Here is a 22,799-nt window from a genome sequence, read left to right on the forward strand (position 1 = left end):
ATTCTCTCTGGATGACCCACAGACGGTTGAGTAGCCAGGTATCACATTTACTAAGCCTGTTTGTGAGCTAACCAGCCTGTGTGACGTACACTGAAGCCAGCTCATCCCCATCACCTGACAGCTGTTGGACAGTATTTGTCCTTGAGGATTGTATGTTGAGAGGTCACCGGTCCCGTAAACTAACCTTCAAGGGCTGTAACTAAAGCCGATGTTTGGCATTAAGGAGTTTGATAATTAAATCATTATGGGGCCAGGTCGGTGGCTGCTGCTTTACTTGCAACTCAAAACTCTGTCTGGAGCAACTAGACAGAGGCTGACTGCATCAGGTTTTGCGTGATGCTCTCTGACCTTGAAGCAGGATTTTGTCAGTCTGGTTTAGACTCTGCTCAAAAAGTCCGATGTGGATGATTTATAGTCAGTTCTGTTGGTCAATAAAACATTATTGAACTAACTGTAGCATTACTCGCATCATCACAGCTTGTGGTGGTTTTAATCAGATAGTGTTGCATGTTTTTCTTTCAGAACAGAGTCTAGAGCAACTTCATGTAATAGAAGTGTTAAAGGGAGTAAACTTTAATGGCAAAATATGAATTTATGAGCAAAGTATGGCCCTCACATTCACCAGATATGAACATCATTGAGACTCTATGAAAAATGCTGTAGAAGAATAAGAAGCTACTTTCAGCTGCTCCCTTATTCATAAGGGGTGAATATGGGACTATTTGTATGAGGCAGGTTTATTAAATACTGAGTAACGAGGGTGCTCAAACTTGTATAAATGCCATATTTCTTTCATTTTGTAAGTTTATTAAATAAAAAGTAACAACATATTACTGTCTGAGACTGCGTTCCCTTTTTTCAGTTTTGTTTTAACCTTATTGTCTTCTCTTTTGACCCATCCAGAGCGTACCACGTTCACGGCAAACGGGTTTTAGCTGTCAAGGTGAGAATTCCTTCCATTTACATGACGATCATAGTGCTTACTCTTTCATTTAGTCCGTCCCTTTGAAACATCAGCGGAATTTGTTGGTGTCGAGTTTATAATTTTGCTGCCCCTTTTGTCTCGCCCATGTCTGATTGCAGGTCATTCCCCTGGATATCACGGTGGAGTTACAGAAGCAAATCATGTCAGAATTAGAAATTCTCTACAAGGTTAGTTTTGAACGACTAATTCGCCTCCTGTTCTTCACCAAAACATTTTTTTCTCCACTGATGTCTGATGTCCTACCGCACCTACATTTTTAATTAATCATGAGTCTAACTAATGAAATGCCATTTATCACCTCTGGTCTTACTTACTAAGCCAGGGATCAGTGATACATGAATGAACAGGCACACAAATGTGTGTGTGATCTGAGAAAGAATATATACATAGTCTGTGTGTGTGTGTGTGTGTTTGTGTAATTAAATGATAAATGTAGTACTTCTTTCAGCAGTTAGACTTGCAATGGATGCTGCAGTGATGCTTTTGAATCATGGACTGAAATCTTAAAATCTGATCACAAAAAGCTTTTGTGCAGTTCATTCCTGATAATTTTTCTTTTTTTCTTTTCAAATTTATTTATTTTTATTTATTTATTTTTTTCGTAATCCTGAATAAATATTTTTGGCATGCTCTTATATGATCACATTTTCTGTGCTCTTAAATTGCAGTGTGATTCTCCCTACATCATCACTTTCTTCAGTGCCTTTTTTGTAGAGAACAGGATATCAATATGCACAGAATTTATGGACGGTGAGTTTCTTTGCGACTTAAGCAAGTAGCTTGTTTTTTTCCTTTGCTAGCTACAGTTGTATAAAAGAGACTTTGGGGAAAAGTCCTCTTTCTCTTTGCCGTGTACCCATTTACACTTCTGCAGATCAAGAGAATGTCTGATCGCTGTAAGCTGTTTAGCATGCCTGTGTGCTAAAAGCTACAAGGGCGTGATAAATCTCGACTTAAGTGCAGTTGTAGGTGTATTTGTGTGTGCCTTTACTGGTGTGAGATGGAGAACTGTGGGGTTTTTTTGTTTTTTGGGGGGAGGTGGGGGAAAGCTGTATATGTTTGTCAAAGTGTGTGTTAATGCAGTGATTTCCCTCGATTCACACATTTTCTAGCTTGTCAGCAGTCTGTATAACTTCTGAGTACTCTGTTAGTTCATGAAACATCATGAAATTTCTGGATGTATGTGTACAAATGTAAACCGGTTCACATATAGCAAACACTGAATGATGATTGGGTATAATTGTGTATAGTCGCTGTAATTTTGCAGAATACTTGGATGATATCCTCAGTATCACTTTATCTTAAATTAACTGGGTAGCGTTTTGATGATGTTATAAAAAAATGACTGATTAGACTTTTATTTGTATTATTACTACTACTACTATTATTATTACTTTTATTATTTCATTTTTATTTATTGATTATTTATGTATTTAAATTAGTTTTGTGTACTTTTTGCAGTGTATATGTAGGTCAGCATTGCTCTCTTGGCAATGATGTCAGTTCAGGATCTGTGGGCTAGATAAGTAATATAAAACCTGAATTAAGATGAAATGAGCATTTCTTATTTTGTTTTTAATCTGAATTGTGCAACATGTCTGTATTACTGTAACGCTCTAAATATACATACACACATACACTTATACATGCATACATTGACACTGACTAACCTGTGTCAATGGGAAATCTGTGTTGTGCAGGTGGCTCATTGGACGTCTACAAAAGAATTCCAGAGCACGTGCTTGGAAGGATTGCTGTGGCGGTAAGTGTTCATAAAGTATGCAGAGTTTCCCTGCTGTAAAGTTAAAACCTTTTTTTACTCCATATACCGAGCTCTAGCTGCGAGCACAACAGACCCCACCTACCTGCTATTCAAACTTTCTGTTTGCAAGAAATCAGCCAATCAGATAAAAGTTGGTTTAAAGGGATTTGGTGCAGCATTAAAAAAAAATTTTCAAATTGCGGATGAATAGAGGCTAAACAATTGTCTAATATAATATAAATATACAATCTTTTAAATAGTGTAATCAAAATTCAGGACTTTTTATTGCCCCTCTGTTAGCCTGGTTCTTCCAGAGGTTTCTACCTGTTAAAAGGGAGTTTTTCCTTCCTGCTGTTGCCAAGTGATTGCTCTGATTGCTGGGTTTTCTTTGTATTATTGTAGGGGTTTTATCGTAAAGTATAAAGTGCTTTGAAGTGACTGTTGTTGTTGTGATTTGGCACTACATGAATAAAACTGAACTGAAGCGAATTACAAAATTACAGTTATACTACCAATACTAAAGGAGTTATATATGTTGACATGTATAAAAAGTATAGCATCAACAAATTGTGTATATACATATCTAAGCATATATAATATGTTATGGCAAAGCCCTAGGGAGGCGGTTAATTTGTACTTCTTGTACTTTTTAAGATAGCGCTGTCGACCCTCTATAGCACATATGTTTCAAAGTTGTGGCCCAAATACAACAGTGGTCCCACTTCCTCCATGACAGTCTATAACAGCAGGAAACCCTTGGTTACTAATTTGTCAGCAGATATAGACTACTGACAAATTGTAGCATTTGCCTAGCTCTAGCTGCTTTCTACATCCCCATTCATATAACTGCTAAAAGGTTAAGATAAGCTTTATTATCATTGTAAGCACAAATAAACAACAAAATTGGAGGCACAGCTGATGTTGGTGTATACAGACAGACGAACATAAATAATCATACTTTTCAAATAAAAGAGTAATAAAAATATTCTCTGTACTATCATCAATAGAAATAATAAATAAATAGATAATAATGCTACGGATTGCAGCTTTAATAGCTCAGGTAGGCAGTCGAATAGATGGATATTATAGAGGTATTTTAACTATTGTATTTTGCACTTAAGGTAGATCTTGCATAGAGATCAAACATGAACTTGTTTGTGCATGCGTACCAGAGCATGAAACTTAAGTGATGTCACTCAGTATAATAAAATATTCATATTATTTTAATGCATTATTATGAAAAAATGTTTAAAAAATGGTTTTCTGACCACTGTTGATGTCTGGGATCATCGTCATTCATCAGGATTGGGTATTGATAACATTTTTATATCAATGCCAAATGAATAAATAATATAAAATCCTGCTTGTAAACATGAAACCATCGCTAAAAGCTTGGAGGCTTACCATTACAGTGAATTGGACATTTTGTAACTGTCTCTCAGTCCCACCTGGCTCTCGATTCCCTTTTCTAGTCGGTGGTTTTACCTCTTGAATTTAATTGCCCATGCGTGCGTGGCAGTCACAGTTTCAGTGTGACCTGTTATTTGTTTGCTGCAAACAGAACAGACCTGAGACAAAAACTCATTTAATGTATTAAAGAAATAAAGACAGGAGAACCACAGGTGTGAATTTTTCAATTAGCCCTTATTAGGTGAATGATGGACAAAGTGAGTGTTGTTTTCCTCGTACTCGCCCCGTGTCCGTTTCTCCCTCATGTTCTCCCCTCAGTTAAAACTCACATTTTGATCGTATTTGGCCTTGATGTTGATTAATGCATGCCTCTGTTCCACACTCATTACCCTTCTCCTGTCTCCACCTCCTCTTTTCTGTCTCTCTCCTTTAACTTTGTCCGTAATCAAACAATGACAGCTATTTAGTCAGTGTTAATTCTAATTCACAGCTTTCCTTCCTTTCCACTGTCACAGTTGTTAATTATCACAGAAGGAAAAGCACCCAAGAGGGTGCGAGTGGAGCTGCAGATGCCAGTTGTTGCGCTTGCACCACAACCTTTCAAAGCAGCAGGACTTCAGAGAGCTTTTGTGATTTCTTAATTTATCACAGAGGTTGTTTTGCACGAGTGCTGGATGACGGGAGCCTTGAAGCTAAAATCTGCTGTCACACCCCGTAAATGAAGAAACCACCACAAAGCAACATTACACGTTTGCAAATGACTTTAATACTTACTTCTTACTTTTCTAGGTGCCCTAAACTGCCTCCTTCCTAATTCTTCAGCTATTTTCTCTTTTCTCTAGAGAGAAAGTCAGCTTGTTCAGAAAGAGTTTCTTGTGTCTGTATTCACTTCTTGTTGGTTGCTTCTCCCTTTGTCACCAGAGACTTGTAGACATTTTACTCGAATGCACCTCATAATTTTAGCCAATTTGATGTCCATGTTTCCTCAAATGACTTCATAGCTTAACATTGTTGTTGGGATAGACTGTAGAACTTGCCTACAGTATTGTGTAGAAGTCTCCTCCCATTTCTCTGTGTATTGGGAAATAGCAGTTTATTGAGATGTGTGCAAGCATAAACTGGAGTTTGTAAAATTAGAAAGAGTTAAAAGTCAGTATTTTGTGTTAACACCTTTACTCTTAACCACAGCCTGAACTCTCCGAAACCTCTTTTCCACTTGCATCTACTCAGCTCGACTCTACTGGATTCTACTTGGTTTTTAGGGTTTTTCGTTTTTAAGTACAAAGTTGGCTGGGGTTGCAAGCGAGCCGAGTCTAGCCAAAAATGTGATATCAACGTGATAGTGACTCTGTCACAAGAAACAAGCCGAAGCAGAAATGGAGAAGTACTTTTGGGCAGCTCTGTTCCTCACAGTTTAATTATTTGACGAATTCTGTGAAAAGTGAAACCACGGCTCTCGTCCCATTCACTCATAGGAATGGACTGAGAGGACTCAATGAGCCTTTGAGCAACACGCTTTTAAGCCGTTTTACAGATCTAAAAGCCCATTAGACTAGGGAGACAGATATTTCACTGCCTTATTCACCTGCAGGTCTATAATTTAAATGCTCTGTTACTTAAATGTGGGAACTAATATTCACTGAAACAAGGCAGCAACTCCATACTTGTCTTTAAAATGATGTAATTCACAAGTTGTTTGGCTAATACCATCACGCCATACTACTCCTTGAGGTTAGTCTGGTACAAACGTGACAGATTGTGCAAGCTGGTCTTAGTTGAATCTCCTGTAATCACCACTTTATTATACAGCGACAGTTACTCTGAAGGAGTCCTTCCATCATGCCGCATGCTGAGATCCGGGAGCCTGTTCACCTGCTGCTAAATTTTGTTCTTTAAAATGTGTCACTTTATAACTGAACTCTTTCAAAACAGAGGTGGCGATAAACCTGAGTTAATGTGAAGTAGTTGTTATTCACCAGGGTGTGCTGGTTACACGCCTCATGCTGTCAGAATTGATAGTTGTTCTCTGCCACTTGTGTCTCTAGGTAGTCAAAGGCCTGACGTATCTGTGGAGCCTGAAGATACTTCACAGAGGTGAGTAAGGTAGTGCACGGCCTCCGTGTTATTAAAAAAGAGGAGGGTTGATAAAGACAAGCCACGGTGTGCTGATGTTGCAGTTCTATGAAGCAGTTTGTCTCCACAGATGTCAAGCCTTCCAATATGCTGGTGAACACCCGAGGACGAGTCAAGCTCTGTGACTTTGGTGTCAGCACACAGGTACACTGATTTGTTTGTGCGAGCATGAGTGAGAGAGGAAAAGAGAATGGGAGATAGAGGAGAGAAGAAAAAGAACAGTTGTCTGTGACTTCAAAAACCTCAGTCCTGTGCTCTCGGCGTGTCTGTGTGCGCGTGCATATGGTCAGCTTGTCAATCACCACATTCATTTTCCAACTCAAGACATCAGCGCTGTCCCAGGGGTCTTCCTCTCACATTAACCCCCCACCTCCATTGTTCTGCAGCCTCTCAGAAAAATCACTTGTTATAATTATGACCCACACACACAACGCCAAGCCTCATTGATATGTATTCAGTAGATTGGGGGAAAGCGTGGGTGACGGACAATGGAGTGCGTGTGTGCAAGTCTGTGTGTGCATCAGCGTGCGTTTTGTAGTGTAATCATCAGGGACAGACCTTCACCGCTCCCCAAAACATCAACCCGAGGTCTGCTTTTTTAACACACATCGCTTCTGTGGTAAATTGTTATTCATTTTTAACCTCCACTTCCTTGCTCAACTCCAAGGTGAATTTACACCCTCACTGACTTGTCTTTTTAACTATATTTTTCTGTTAAAGTCTTTTCCACTCATGTACATGCTTCCTCACTCTTTCATGCTCCAGAGGGCATGCTCAAAAAAAGGAGAAAAAAACAGCCTTAAGGGAACCGACACTCATTATCACAGTCCTGTCATTGATGGCATGTGCCATTGTGTCCACATGCACAAACTCACTAATGTCTCCTTGTCTCACTCCTGTTCCTTTGTGCGATGGTTTAGTGCAGCCCAAGATATCGACCTGACATGTCAGTAGGTTTACGTAAAGAAACTTAATCCCCCTTGTTTTTCTTTATTCCTTGACATGACCTTAGTTATATCAAGTTATTTATGCTGTGATCATTTTAATACTTTTTATCGTTTACTCACTTAAATGCTGTTCTATTTGCAGCTGGTGAATTCCATTGCCAAAACATACGTGGGAACTAATGCATACATGGCGGTGAGACACCACTTGAGTTTATTCTTGGAGACTTTTGAATTTGTTTTAACGCAGTTATACGTTGGTCTCTGACTTTGTTTTTACACTTGTTTGTTTTTGCTTCATAGCCGGAAAGGATATCAGGAGAACAGTATGGGATCCATGCAGATGTCTGGAGTGCGGGCATCTCTTTCATGGAGGTATAACAGTTTTTAAGTGACTTTATGATACACTTAACTGTTACATGAGCGGTCCATTTAATGGCAGGTTTAGCTGCAGTGTAATTAAAACGTAATGGGTGGTATCGCATGTGTTAAGTCTTGTCTGTTGCTCATTGTGTGTGGAGGTTTATCAGTGTCACTGTTCTTCTCTCCACATAGCATCGATAAAGTGCTTAACTGACAGTGTGTGTTCAAATAACATTTTAATTTCAGCATCCACCTCCCCGGTCTTTTGTCCTCCTGCTGACATTATTGATTCTCCATCTGTTTCTGTCTCCAGCTCTCCTTCAGCACTATAATAAACGATTGTGGCTTCTGCCTCACCTTTGTTGGTCAATAAATTTGATATCATTACAATTATAACTATAATGGAGTTTGCAGTGATGTCAAACTTATTGACGTAAGTTTGCGTGATTAAGACATATAGTCGTCTTATAAGAGTCTGGTCTCTTTGTTTCTAGCTGTGGACGTGCACATTAAGCCAAATGAATTGGGTTGCAGTCCTGCTCCCATCTTTACTAGTTAGTCTGTTTATGTTGAAGGAAAGGGCTGAGCATTTTGACAATTTAATAAAGTAATGTTGCCAATAAGCTGCCCTTGACCAAGATGAAAAATGTCCACCCCCAAGTGAATTGCAAAATGTCAGGGAGAGCTGACACCCAACACCCCAGTGAAAACAACACACACACATATTATACACAACTGCCCTCCAATGGTGTCCCCCTTCTCTTTATCCCTCTATTCTGTTCTCTGCAGGTGGTAATTGTGCGTGTGGGGGGGTTATTAACTAATGGCTGATGTTGTTTGATGAGGAAGTGTTATCAGCAGGTGGGCACTAAGCTTACCTCAAAGACTGAAAGTCTCAAGTTCTGCACGCTCGAGTAGCTTCAGCTGCATTTTGCTTCCTTGTCTACACTTGAGATTTTATGCTATTAAGACACTGCTGATGGCAAGGTGTTTGTACAGTAACACATAATGATGGATACCCTATCATTGCCCTTTACAGTCTATCTGAATGCAGTCCTGTGGTCATACAGGAAGTTTTACCTTTGTGAGGTTTCATTTGTCAGAAAAAGTATTGCTGTGTGTTTTCGGTTGCATTTTAATCTGAGACTCTCACGCAGGACTTCTTAGATGGCTGGATAAAACTAAATTTGTTTATTGTCAGATATACTTGAGAATTAATTGTTATCATCTTGTCTATACAGCTGGCGCTTGGCATGTTCCCGTATCCACAGGTAAGGGCTTTTTTTTTAATGGATTATGGCACTGATGAATAAATGCTGGGAGTTTTGATCTGCTTCAAATGATTTTTCTGGAAGGAGTTCCTGTTGGATGTTTATTCTTGTAATAGTTTTCTTGATAGATAACAGTTTCTCGTCTTGAAATAATTTAGTATGTTAAGACAAAATAAGAAACAAAGAAAAATTGCAAACAACCTGAAGACCGCTCAGCACTGTGCTGATTAGACTTTTTGTTGGCCAGCTTCTCCCACCCAATTCTAAACTGCTGGATAATTTTCTCTTTATTTTTTTAATTGTAGTTTTCTATTTATAGGAGAAAACTGGAATCATAACCCCCGGAAACTGATTTCCTCTTGTTATCAATTCATCTAGATCAGTTTTTGATTTACAGTTTCAAGTGTATGAACTGCTTTTTGGGCTTATTTTTTTTCCCCCCATTACACTAAGTTAAAATCCTGCTCAAATGTAATTGCTACAGAAGTGGCTTCCCAATCCCATCAAGTCTTAATTAGCCCTTTTAAGATGGGTTTATCTCACTAATCCCTAGCTGAGCAATCTCAATCTGGTTACCTCAGGTTACCTCCTGGCTGTCCACCTTTACAAAATTTGAAGGGGCAGGTCTTATTTAGGAAAATTTGTTTCTGAAGTTAGACTGATTGTGTGAGAGTATTAGTTATTTATAGATGAGCTGGGATTTTCCATTCCTGCCCGTCAGTGCATTTGACAAAAAGTCTTACACGGTGAATCAGTTATTTTATTTTTTTAATGGTTTGTTGTGTGCAACAGTTGGACTGCTCTGTTAGTCAAAATGCGCTTGAAAATAAGTGATTTAAAAGGCAGACTGTTTGGTAACTGCTGCACCATCTGCCCATGGATTGGCGAGTTACTGATTATTTTCAGGAACGCCAGTTATCCTTCCCGAGGAGAGCAGACATTCAATAAATGAAAGAGCCGGACAGCTTTTATAAGGCTTAAAAATCTCACGATGTATACATGAAAATGTGCTCTTGTATGCCATTGGTCTTTTGGCTGATAATGTCCATTGCCTCTGTTTAATGATGTTCTCCAGTAAAAGCCATTTCTCATGTGTTTTGACAGGAATTTATTCAGCACCTCTTTTTGTGCTTTCACAGTAAACATCTGTCTGCGAGACTGATTAGAGTCGCGATGTAGCTCTTGACTTGTTTTCAGCGTCGATCGTTAATTCTTAAGTACGATGAAAAGCAAGTGCAGGTCTTTGTGCAGGAAAGCAAAGGTGTAGATCGTGTAGTAACGTAAATGTCATACAGTGATCGATCTGTGCGCCTGTAGCCTTGGGTGTGTCTGATTTGCGCGCTCTCCTCTCTTCATTTGATTCCGTCATTATCATGTTAATCGCTAATGTACGAGAGGCACTTTAGTCCTCCCTCGTTGATATAAAAGGGGTGGACAAAATAGAAACACCTCTCTGTTTTTGGTAAGGCTCTCTACCATCACGCAGCTTTCCTCATCTCGGTGTTAATTTTCCCCTAACTCCATATGGCACTGCAGACAGTTCACCTGCAGGCTGTAGCAGAGCAGTGTGGCGAGAGCGCTCGGATCCAGCTCGTCAGGCGCAGCCTGCCAAAGTCCTCGGGCCTAAGCTGTCATTTTTGCAGACGCTGGCACAGCTGTCTGTGCAAAACCCCCTGCTACACTTCACAGAGAACATTTTAGCACAGGCTCAGAAAGAAGTTGTAGAAGATTAAAAGAGGGAGGAAAAATTAGAAGAAAATCTGTGGCGTCTGAATTTTTACTTAGTGAAAAATGCTGGATGACTTATTAAAGCGGTGTGGCGTTTAGATTTCACCCTTTGAAGGAAGTAAAGGAAGGGAGCGTGTGCGCGTTCCACTTGCTTTTATTTGTCGGACGTTGTTTAGTTAATGGATTATCCTCCATTCATTGTTGTGTGAGTGTGTATGCATGCACAGTGGAGTCATCACCTCATGTTTGTCATGATTAGAGATTGTCTCTTTAATTCCACTTCACCACATGTCGGGATTCATTTGCATTCTTTGTCAGGAGTTAATGGAGTTTTGCACGGCTCGCTCTGAAAGTCTTTGAAGACACCAGACCTGATGTGATGTGTATACAGCCGCCAGCAGTATTGTATCTGATTGATTTGTTGTCTTTTTTGCTTGCTTTATGCTTGCTTTTGTTTCTCTTCATTTTGTCATGTTTTTTTTTCTCCCCCCCCTCAAATTTGAATGGATTTGTGGATGAAATGCCGTGTCAATCTTTAGTGTGTCTGTTTCAGGAACTTTCATTACACGTCAGCGCATCCATCAGAGAATATAGATGCTTTCCTTTTGTTGCTTTGTTTTTTCACTCTGAAATGAAACGGAGAGGAAATGGTATCTGTTCCCACAGTGTAGTGTGTGTTGTAAACAATGTTTGCTGTAATTTTTTAGCTCGCTACAACAAATCCAAACTGCTTCATGCTTTGTTCGATCACGTGTCCTCCGTCAGCAAGCTAGTTAACATTTTGTTTCAATAGATAAGTAATCAATATGTGAAGTCTTAACATATTATAGGGCCTTTTGTTTATTGCAGTGCTAATTATTGTCGCTTGCACATTTTTGGATGTTTCGCTTACAACTCATTTTGGCTCATCTGTGCAGCCGAAAACTGATTTTAATGATCTGTTGTCTTGACTTGATAGCACTTCCTTTAATCAATCACGTTGCAAATCTAAATTTAACACTTAGAGAATCTAATTTGAGCAGTATTCCTGTGGCTAAGGATGAAAGGCTGGCAGCTGAAGGAGAACAGAGATGAGCTGCTTTCATTGCATGATGTTTCATAGCCTTCATTTTCAGGGAAACGCATCTCAAGCTAATGCAACAGCATGCTTGTTGTTGACCTAACAGCTACGAAAACAGAGGTGCGGACCTCTCATTTTATATATATAGATATATAGATATAGATATAGATATAGATAGATAGATAGATAGATAGATAGATAGATAGATAAGCATATCTTCATTTGGGCCCTTAATCATAATGAAAACATGCCTGTCAGTTTTTGAAAGTGATGTATTTTTTTCTTTTATTATCTATCTAAAAGAGAGTTTTTTAGATTCATTACCCTTGAAGAAATGTCTTCTTTCAAGAGGGGAAAAGCCATCTGATCTTTTAGACGTGTTTATTGAGCGGCTCTTGAAAGGGACAGAAATCATTTGACATCTAAAAATTGATTTTGTGACTTCTTATTTTCATGCTGAGCAGACTGTGATGGTTTGAAGTAATGAGAGAAGCTCAAAAACTTGAGTGGGCTCTCCACCTCAAAGACGCGAGAAGCTGGTGTTTATTTCCTACACAGCTACATTTGCATACACACACACAGAGACAGCTTTATACACTCACGTACACAATACAGGTGTTTGTTCATAGCTAACATACAAATAAAAGTCTGAGTCCATCTATTTTCTTCTGTTTATCTAGTTCAGGGCCATGGGGTGGCTGGAGTCTATCCCAGCTGTCATTGGGTAAAAGGTGGGGTACACCCCAGGCAGGTCACTGGTCTGTGTCACGCTGCTTACCAAGAGAGTTTATTTCTGTGCACACTTAAGCAAACATGCATTTTTTTTATGCCTTTGGGATCTAGCTTTTTGATTATTCTTTTTATGGGTTCTATTTTATCTTTTTATTATTATTTTTATTTTTAGGGCGGGATACATCTACAGTCTTCAGCACACGTCCAGTCTCGTATTAATTCACTATGAGTCACCGGCACAGAGATTCATTTACATCTTCCGCTAGTAGTTTAGTCAGATTGTGTTTATGACTTAGGAGAAGATTCGACTCATTTCATGATGAAATTCATTGAGAAATGCGGCCCATCCAAAGGTTCACTTCATGGGGAATAACAGGGAGGTATTTTAAAATAAAAAATCTTTTTTTTGATGTGTGGTCAAGCCACACAGTACAAGAGGAACACGCACTCATTTAAGCTTGAATAAGTTGGTCTCCCACTATCCAATTCCAACTCCTGGAGCAGCACGCAATTTTGTTCTAGTAATTATTTCTGAACAAATTAGTTTTCCATAGTTGCCTTTAATGTGTCTGAATCAGGCAAAACTGGATATAGAGGCAGTTTAGGAGTCTCTTGGTATTTACAGAGTGTAAAAACCTGTATTTAATCGAGTGGATCAATAAGTGCTCTAATGCACTGTCAGAAGGCCTGGAGAAATGAGCAATTTATTCACCAAACATTGTTAGACATTTAGCTGAGCCTAGTTTTTGAGCCTTGTATCATTTAGTCTATGTGATGAAGTTATAAATTTCGATCTTTAGAAATAAAAGCATGGGTTTCCTCATGAATTCAGCCTCGGGGGGTGTTTAAATAAAAAAACGAAATCCTGTCTAGAGTTTTGTTACTGCAGTGTCGTACATTTTAAGACGAAGGCTTTTATTTTTAAGAAAAGTTTCTTTATTTTTGATTCCAATCAAATGAGGTGGCGTGTTAGTAAGTCAAAAAATTGGATTTGTGTTTTTTTCCTCCTTTTCAAGATCCGCCTTGTTGTTGTCATCGTGTGTTTAGCTCGTTCGGTGTCGGAGTGTCACCTGGGAAACCGCCACAGCGAGCACGCTCTTCTAAAACCTCAACACTGTTTGCGACAGTCACTTTGCATCCCAGCACATCTCGATCACCTGGAGGGCAGGAATGAAGTGCAGCTCTGAAAATTAGCATTAGTGGATCTTTTACCCCCATTCTCCTCAAATGAGAGCGAGGCCATTAACATTTGTGTGTTTTCATTATGTAAATGGTGTTAACACATACTCACAAATTGCCAACAGGAAAGCAATAATTTTCTCCCAGTGATCATAATGTGTCCAAGTGCATCGTCTTGATTATGACACGCTAATTACATATTGCCTGGTCTCTCTCTCTCTCCCTCTCTCACCCTACAGATTCAGAAAAACCAAGGATCTTTAATGGTAAGTTTTATTGCAGTGGAATAAGAAGCTAGAGGTCTACAACTCTGAAGTCTGTTACTCTTGGTTGACTCTCTCATTTGAAATAATAATAAAAAAAAGCCCATCAAATTCCATTTTTGCAGAAAAATATTGGATCATGCTTAAACTGCTAGTATTACATTAGGTGCCATTATGGAATAATAAAAACATTCAGAAGCTGAATGGTGGCTTTGCCTGAGCTCACTGAATTTGATTAATCTAGGTAGATACTTTTTTTTTAATATCACACTATTGATTTTCTCCATTGCCAAGAAATTCCATGTAAGCTAACATGTTTTTTTCTCCCTGTGCTTCTCCTTTTCCAGCCTCTCCAGTTACTGCAATGCATTGTTGATGAGGTGAGTCGTCGTCTTATGTGCTTTTGCATCTAAAGTCAGCCCTAATGGCCCGGAAAGCTTATATTTTGTTTCCTAATGAAGCAAACCACTCAGGCGGCTTTGCTCCCCATTCACTCAACCCTTCACCCTACGCGACTGCCTCAGGCAATACACATATGCACATGCACATTACTGTAGAGGTTGGACCTGTCATGAGTAACACGTACACACAAAGCGCAGCTCTCAATTCTGTGTACTAGTGTATGCAAAAATGTGTTTAACCAGGCTTTCTCTCCTTACTGCACTGGGTTTTATTATTGTGTCTTAAAAAAAAAAGCCAGAGAAGACTCACAGGAGCATCAAACCAAAGACTCACAGGACTGATAATGATGCGCGCACACTGCAGACCACAGCGACTGATTAGCCATCCAATAAAGTTTTATTTAATTTTGTAATTTGCGTAGAAGCAAAAGGATGTCAAAGTTGAAAAAGACATAATAATGACTTTATAAGAATTTATTTAAGCCAACGGATCAATCTCCTCAGTGACAGCGTTCAGGTACCCGTTCTCATCTAATTTCTTTATGCTCTAAGACTTTCCATTTTTTAATACAAAATGCAAGCTTGGACAAAATATCATAGTGAAACCAAACCTTGTTCAAGTCAATCTTGAACAGTTTCTTGATACATTGAGATGCTGCTGTGCACAAAAATATGCATTATATAGAAGCTCACTCTGTGTGCATTTACATCATAAGCAGGAATAATAATCTCCCCTCCCCTCTTCTTCTTTTAAGCTGGCTTCTTTGCTGAACAGTCAAAATGGCTACACAGCATAAAGCATTCCTGCAATGCCCCCATCACCAGCTATATCGCACATTAAACATACAATGTCACTTGTCCTTAACTGCCTATAGATTGGCCGTAATTAATAATTAAATGCTTTCGGTTGTAATGGATTGACCTGGGCTGAACTGTTCATTAGTCAGCTAGACGTAGCCATCACTCAAACTATTTTTCTGTGCCCTTTCTCGTCTCCCCCTTGAGGCAAGAGAGCTCTCATTGTTGTCCGTGCCGTACCGTCCCAGCTAGTGCAATGCTTTGGAGGAAGAGACAAGAGGATAACCTCTCTGGACAGTTGACGCTGCATAGATGAAATCTATCTGTTCCCACTTACGCCCGATTTAGACTTGTGCATTGAGTCTCGGCAGAGCCGATGACATAAGCTACATAACGTGGCTGACATTGTTGCCAGCGTTTATGGCTGTATGTGGTGCATTATGTGTTAATTATGTGTTTTACATGCAGTGCCAGCCGATAGAAACAAATGAAATGCCTCGACTTTCTTCCCTCCGGGGTCCTCGCTCTTTGTTGTTTTCTTTTTTCTTTTTTTTCCAAAGGAAAACACATTTATGCATCAAGTTTGTATCATTATTGTTTCTTATATTGAGGCAATGATTGTAATTCTCTCCCTGTCCTGTTCAAAAACTGCCAAAAAACTCACCAGAAATGAACAGGGGGAGGACTCAACGGTTGTGAACAGGCCAGGTGCACATCAGGTTACACTGTAGGTTACGTTGTAGAGTTTTAGAGCTATTCGCGGTTACGGTTTACCTACAGTGTAGATCTCCCACTGAAGCATAAATTCCCACTTGGATGTTCAGAGTCTGGCACAACTTGTATGAACCCTTTTTTATTTTTGTTTAAACCCAAATAACTGGGCTGGGACACGTCACATGGAGCAGCTACTCTAATACAAAGGTATTTTTAATTAGTTTAGACACACCTGACTCAACACTATGGCAGGTGTGATAAATTACACCTGACTCCCTGGCATTTTGTAAATATTGCTCATTACTATATTCTGTACTGTACATGTGAACCTTTTTTGGATATTGTATGTGACTTAACCCACTGGGAAATTGAAAGTTGCTTTATTGGCTGAATGAATGTGCTCTTGTGAGTGGAGCTTTTAATATTAGGTACAAATGTGTGTGGTTTGGCTTCCATTTCTTTCATTTTGAACCTAAATTGAGGTATGCCCTCAACATATGGGCCAAATACACAAATGATCAAAATTCAAATTGCTGATTACCGCTGATTCTGTAGTGTGGTGGTTTACACATTTATCCAACACACAAAAGATTTGCTCCCCAGGAGGAGATGCAAATCTCCGAGAAGGTTGCGTGAGGAAGTAGCATGCGGTATAAACATTTTCCAGATCATAAATCTGCTGTCTGAATAAGGGAGCAGCTGAAAGAAGGATTTACTTACACAGAATAGTAGAGGTAGTAAGAACTGTGGTTTCAGCTCAAGTAAAGGAGTTTATTTAGACAAGAAAATGGTTTTGACATTCATGAACAAAGAACATGTAGTCGTTGTTGACAGCTTACACAGTTAATTTACCAGCATTTGACTTTCCTAACATAACATTACATCACCTCCACTTTATCTTGATTTTATTTATAAGGTTGTTTTAATGCTTTAAAAAAAAATAGGTTGATTTTGGTCAATATTTGGAAAACGCCAAAATTTTCCATAACCCAACAGCTATAAAACACTCGAGGCTGAATCTCATTAGTAACACACTGAATAGCTCTTTCTAAGGACTCTTAGTGTTCACTCTCAAAATGACACATTTGTATGTAAGACACTTAAAGGGGCATTTGCACTTCTGCACTGAATCTATGCTGCATTCATGCCATAAATACAAACCTTTCCGATCATCAGCAAAAGTATAAATACCAGTATAAGTAAATTATAAAATTGGGTATAATTCATATTGATCCTGAAGAGTGGTTCTACGTGTATACTGCTCAAAGAGGAATCAAGGGAACACTTGAAAAATCTTAACTTTGATGTTTGATCTGATTTCTGAATCCAGCCCTCAGAGCTGTGATGATTTTGTTTTCCACTGATGTTTCATCACTTCATGCTGATCGGATTGCACAATGCATGTCAGTAAAGATATTCAACTAGAACATGTGTTTTAAGTGTTCCCTTAATTTTTATTTTAGCATGCCAGTCCTCCACTTAAATGCATCGTACTTGCATCTTTGGAAATCCTTGTTATGAGTGCATGCTAGAGAAACAGCATGCTCACCCTGCTCAGGCAGGGTCTTGAATTAGAAGTTCTCTGCAGTTGTTTCCACCATCTGTAAGCTGTCCTCCCTCATTAATGCGCCTCTCTCCTCTGTTTGTTGAATAGCAAGTGGCTCCACTAATAAAGAACTCCCACTTTATTTTCAAGCCTGTAATTACTGATCTAATTTTGCCTAATAATTGCTTCATGGCAATGACATGTATATTTACTTGTACCCTTGTACCCTCGTAGTGTGTGTTCTGTCTCCTAGTGGTGCACATTGACAACCAGAGGACTAATTCACGCAGACTAGCCACTTTCATCAGCCTGCCTGTCTTTTGTGCCATCGCCTGCTGCCACATCAAAGCTGCAGCAGTGTTCCTCTCAGGTGGAAACATGAATACATGCATAAATGTGCATGTTTATATCTGCATGCAGATTTGTTTGAAAAGTGCAGACAGGAATTTTGCATCAGATTTAGCCTACATGACACATACATTAGTTGTATAGTCAAGACTTTATGTGTGCGGTGCACCTAATTGATTGTTGCTTTGTGTTTGTGTGTACACCAAAATATAGCGATAGCAAATTATTTGGTGCTCTGTCTCTGTAAACGGTGTATACTAACGTTTGTGGGTTTTCGTGCTCAAGGGCATTTGTTTGTGCACGTGTGTTTTTGTGTGTGCGCTATGATATATTGCTCATCCAAGCAGCGGCAGAACTGTGAAGTGCACTGAGATTAGAAGGAATCCATTCCTTTGTTAATTTAAATGGGTTCATGCATCATGCTTTGCGGGAGCCTGCCGATCAGAGCATTAAGGAATGGCGAACACTGCCCAGAGGTGTTTTTAATGGCACAGCAGGGTCTCGGATGTAAAGAGGTTTAATTCTTTGCATTTGAATGAATGCGTGCACTTGAACCTGGGCTGTATGAGTTTTGTGCATATCTGAGTAGTTGATTTATTTCATTTTTTAAGACCTCTTTGCATCATCTCTGTATGACGCCGCACTACATGTTTTTAAAACTTGACCTACACCTGCGGCATCTACCGATCTTATTATATCCAAGCACAACACATTTTGTGTATGTAAAATTTTAGAGTTACAGATAACAGCATCTTCCAAATGTATATACAACAACTGCTTGCTGGTATTGTTGGAAACAAAGTAAATACAGATGTTAATTTAGTAAGGTTGCTGCTGTAAAGTGGTTTAGACTTTACTAAAGTATTTCATGTGTAAAAATAATAATATACTGTGTTGGGAGGTTTTCGTGCCAGCAGCCAAAGGCAGGGATAAAGCAAGAGTGGGAAAGTGGATGGAGTAATGAGGTGAAGGGCTGTAATGGAGGGTCAGTCGGGCACAGCTGTTCTACATGACACGGTTCATAGAACTTCGATTGACAACAGGCAGCGGGCCTGACACACTCAGACACACACACACAGAGGGATACACACTTAGATGGCTTCAAAGTTTTTGACACCCTGTAACATTAACATAACGTTAACTCGATCTTAAATGCATCCTTATACTAATCCTAAAGCATGTCTTTGCTTTCGTTATTGATTATCTCAGTGTAGGTAAAAGATTCATAGGAAATGATATGTTTGAAAAATGGGTAAATAAAGCTCAGACTCTTTATTAAAGACTAATGTAGCCACCTTACGTGACCTATTGGTTTGTTAAGTTTTGTTTTGTAGCCTTAGGCTTAGCATTTTTCTCACCACTGTGTTGCTTTTTTTCAAGCTTGATCGGGTTTAGTTAGGAAACTGCATCTATCGGCTGCAATGCACAAACACACATATTTGCTAATTATTCGTGCACTACTAGTTTCACCTCCGAAACCCACACAGCAAGCCATAATATTTCCCAGATAGCACCATTAAAATACTCCCAAGTAACGAAAAACGCCACACGCACCTTGAAGAGGCTTCATCTCTGCTGACTTTGCGTCATCATCCACCTGTCAGTGAAAGTGGTGTTCTCCTAACTTTAGTCCTTGATCAAACATGTGAGTTATTGAGAAAAAAGAAATCACCACTATACAGTTGTGATGAAGAGGTAACTTGGCTATAGAGACCAGGCTGCTTTAAAGACGACTGTTTTATCAGCCTGTGTGGACTGATTCAGTTTTGTAACAGCTGCAGTTTAGGACACTTATGTGTTGGTTCCATTTTCCAGCCTTGGAGCTTACTGCTTTCAAAGGTGTGTTTAATATCTAAGAATTAAATTAAAAGGGATGTCAAAACATCAAAAGAAGTTTTAGAAAATGTTTGAAGTTAAAAGTTTCAAAGATGTTAGATGACATGAGTAATAACCAGAGTGGGTTTTTTTTTTTTTATTAAATAGCAATAATAACACTTCCCAGGTCTATACTTCAAAATCCACATTGATATTTTGTATTTAAGAACAAAGTAAAATGAGTTCAGGGACTACTTGGCCACTTTTTTTCTATTTGTCTTTATTTTAGCTTCTTATTTATCTTTTAAGTTACATATTTCCCTGGAACAAAAACCTGCAATGATAAAAGTGAGGTGAACTGCACAAAAGATTTGTGTACACTTTCTCTAAAGTAAAGGAGTGCAAAAAACCACAATGTCAAAAATACTGAATAATCTTTCAGATATTTCTCCTACATAAATTGAATGCTACAAATGTAACATTCATCCTGGTAGCTTCAAAGAGCTTCGTTACCATAACATCTTTGTGTCTGTGTGCACCTTTAGATATCTGCTAATATAATAAAATATAATAACATTTTTGTATTCTATCAGCACCGTAACACACTCCTTTTACTCTTATACTTTAAAGTGGGTTTAAATAGTCCATTTTTCCCCACCAGGCTGACTTTAAACATACTGTGTGCCAGCAGGTACCTCCACAGCTGTTCACCTGGCAGGCACAAGGAAAATAAAAATTAGAAAAAGTTTTTGCTTTGCATCATTTGGTTGTTTTAGTAACCATCAAACAGAATTTCTGTCCTGTTAAGAGCACTCGTTTTCAAAGGTGACTCTTAATTAGTTGTGTGCGTTGTGCTGAGGGCTCCACACCAAATATACAGCTGTTTCCTTTAAAGGTTTTTCCCTTTGGTCTGATGATCTTTTCATTGACATCCAAATCTTGTCTTATTCCACCTCTTTCTGTGCTGGACTGCTTACAATTAAAGAACATGATCCAGGGATGTTGGCATCTAATAAGCACTCCCTGCATCGACACCTGACCATGTGCCTGCCAATCACAGCTGGTCCTTGCACTGTGCAGCTTAAAGTTTCCCAGACTAGTCTGGATGAGTAACATTGCATTAAACACAGATGTACAACTACTTTCAGATGTTTGGCCCAGCAGAAGAGCTTGTCCCTCAAAGCAGAAAAAGGGCCAATTTACTGGACAAGAGACGCGTTATCCTCTCAAAACCTGCAGTAAATGCAACGAGCCACAGGAGAAATGAAGCGGCATCAAGTGTCACCTCCATCATGCAGGCGCAGTGAATGGCGTGAAAGATTTTATATTTTGCTTCTAGGAGATGCACTTAGGTGAAAAATATCTGGCAGACCTTATTCATGTATATGAATGCAGCAGTGCCATGTGGATTTAATTTTTAATTACTTTTTGGAAATAGTTTTTTTAATTAGATCTTTTATTTTCTGTTGAAGAGAAGCCCTGAGTTTAGGTTCATGAATAGGATCTGATTTGTTTTGAAAGCAGTGTTCTGTTAACATGAATCTGCACGAAAACATTTTTGGTACTAAAATCAGTGAATAATGATGACAAACAATCTCAATAATCTTGTAGTCCTAAGTATGATGACTTGATCTCATTCAGCTAGAGCAGCGGTGCCCAACCCCCGGGCCACGGACCCATTTGGTTCCGGGCCGCAAGAGTTGAGGCTCGGGTGTGAAATTTATTGTTTTTACGGTTTTTTACTGTTACTTTTTAACGTTTTTACCGTTAACTCGGTCTCCCTGGGTCTTTTCCCGTGTGTTATGAATAAATCTTCTTTTTTTTTGGTACCGGTACAGGTTTTATTTTGTTGTATTTATCCGCGACACCTTCAGGTAATAAAATATTGCCGGACATACACCGGTCCATGCCACAAAAAAGGTTGGGGACCGCTGAGCTCGAGCATCTTTGAGACGAAAGCGTGTGGAAACCTTTTTCTAGCAGCACCAGCACTTTCGCCCACGTGGCAGATTTAGTGTTATATAGGCTATATGCTATATATGCCGGACACGGTCAAATTATTTCTTTTTTTTCTCTGTGTTGTGTGTTTTTGTTCTGGTAGACAAAACATTTCTGCTAAAACCTTAGACCGTAACTAGTCCCCTCGCCAGAATTTCAGGAGAGAAATAGAAAAAAAAAATCCAATCTTATTTCTAAACTCAGACTGCAAGCATTAAGTGTGTGAATATTTTCTGCGTCACACATTGTTAGAGAATAACAATAGCACAATAAAATCAAGGTTGATCTCTGTGTCAGCAGTGCTTTTCAAAAAATGGGGCACGTCATCAAAGTGTAAAATATGTGTTGAGTTGAACCAAAGTTCAGTTTCCTGACGCTATTGTATAGAGTTTTTATTTAAGTTCAATTCAACTTGGATTGTCTTTTAACGTCACAAATGTTTAAAACATTGTGAAGTGTAGGGCACGAACCTTCTGAGGTCGGGGGCTTGCCAGTAAAAGTTTGGTAATAAATACAGAGCAGTGTGACATCATCACCCCGAGTTTGATTACTGTTTTTTACATATTTCAAAAATGAAAAAAATAACCTCACAAAACAAAACTTTAATCTAGCCAATGTTTCTGTGGGTACGTGTCGTCACTTGGTTGATGTGTAATCGCCAGTCATAACACAAGTCACATTTCAGGATTTTAAAATTTTCCTTTAACAATTTTCAACTTTCATCTCCAGCCTTAAAACCTTGTCAGTTTTTTCTTGCTTTAGTAATTTCAGCCAACCTTGACTATGACAACCCTCGTCTTAGTTTTAATGTATCCCTGCTGATGTGAGGTAAATGTTCGGGTTTTTTTCTCCAGTAGGTCAAAAACTGTCCTCCTCTTTTTACAGGATCCTCCAGTTCTTCCTGTCAGCCAGTTTAGCGAAAAGTTTGTTCACTTCATCACTCAATGGTGAGTTATTTGTTTAAATGACCCGTTTATAGAAATTGAAGCACTAGATTAATTATTTAAATAAAAGAGAAACTTTATGTGTATTCAACAGCTATTGACTGTGTAGTCCTTTAATTTGTAAATTTGGTTTGTACGATCTTTAAATGTTTGTCGTGGTCAAATATCGAAGGACTTTTTGTTTCATTCAGATTACTGTAGATGAATATGAAGTATAATGGTATAATAGCGTAATGGAAATAAACTGCATTAGTGTTAATGCGTTGTGGTTGAAATAGCTATTAGCTCTGTTCTCCTGTGTGTTTGAATAGAAAGCTTTTCTTTATTTATGAGGAGTGATTGATTTATCTAATGCGTGAGGACACAGAAAACGTTTACCCTGCATTTGCTTGTGATTAATTTGCC

General features: G+C 38.8%; 1 protein-coding gene across 2 annotated transcripts in view; it reads left to right on the top strand.

The window, feature by feature from the left end:
- Positions 1-22,799, top strand: part of map2k5 (mitogen-activated protein kinase kinase 5) — a 58,393-nt gene that overhangs the window by 17,863 nt on the left and 17,731 nt on the right. For both annotated transcript variants that reach the window (XM_005939169.3, XM_005939173.3), the window contains exons 9-20: positions 904-943; positions 1,084-1,152; positions 1,654-1,735; positions 2,686-2,747; positions 6,203-6,251; positions 6,361-6,434; positions 7,380-7,430; positions 7,538-7,609; positions 8,839-8,868; positions 13,807-13,833; positions 14,178-14,210; positions 22,336-22,397. In XM_005939169.3, coding sequence (XP_005939231.2) covers positions 904-943; positions 1,084-1,152; positions 1,654-1,735; positions 2,686-2,747; positions 6,203-6,251; positions 6,361-6,434; positions 7,380-7,430; positions 7,538-7,609; positions 8,839-8,868; positions 13,807-13,833; positions 14,178-14,210; positions 22,336-22,397 — 651 coding nt within the window. The remainder of the gene's footprint in view (positions 1-903; positions 944-1,083; positions 1,153-1,653; positions 1,736-2,685; positions 2,748-6,202; positions 6,252-6,360; positions 6,435-7,379; positions 7,431-7,537; positions 7,610-8,838; positions 8,869-13,806; positions 13,834-14,177; positions 14,211-22,335; positions 22,398-22,799) is intronic.

Source organism: Haplochromis burtoni, unplaced genomic scaffold, assembly GCF_018398535.1.
Source record: "Haplochromis burtoni strain Fernald_Lab_line unplaced genomic scaffold, NCSU_Asbu1 Contig_263, whole genome shotgun sequence".
NCBI lineage: Eukaryota > Metazoa > Chordata > Actinopteri > Cichliformes > Cichlidae > Haplochromis > Haplochromis burtoni.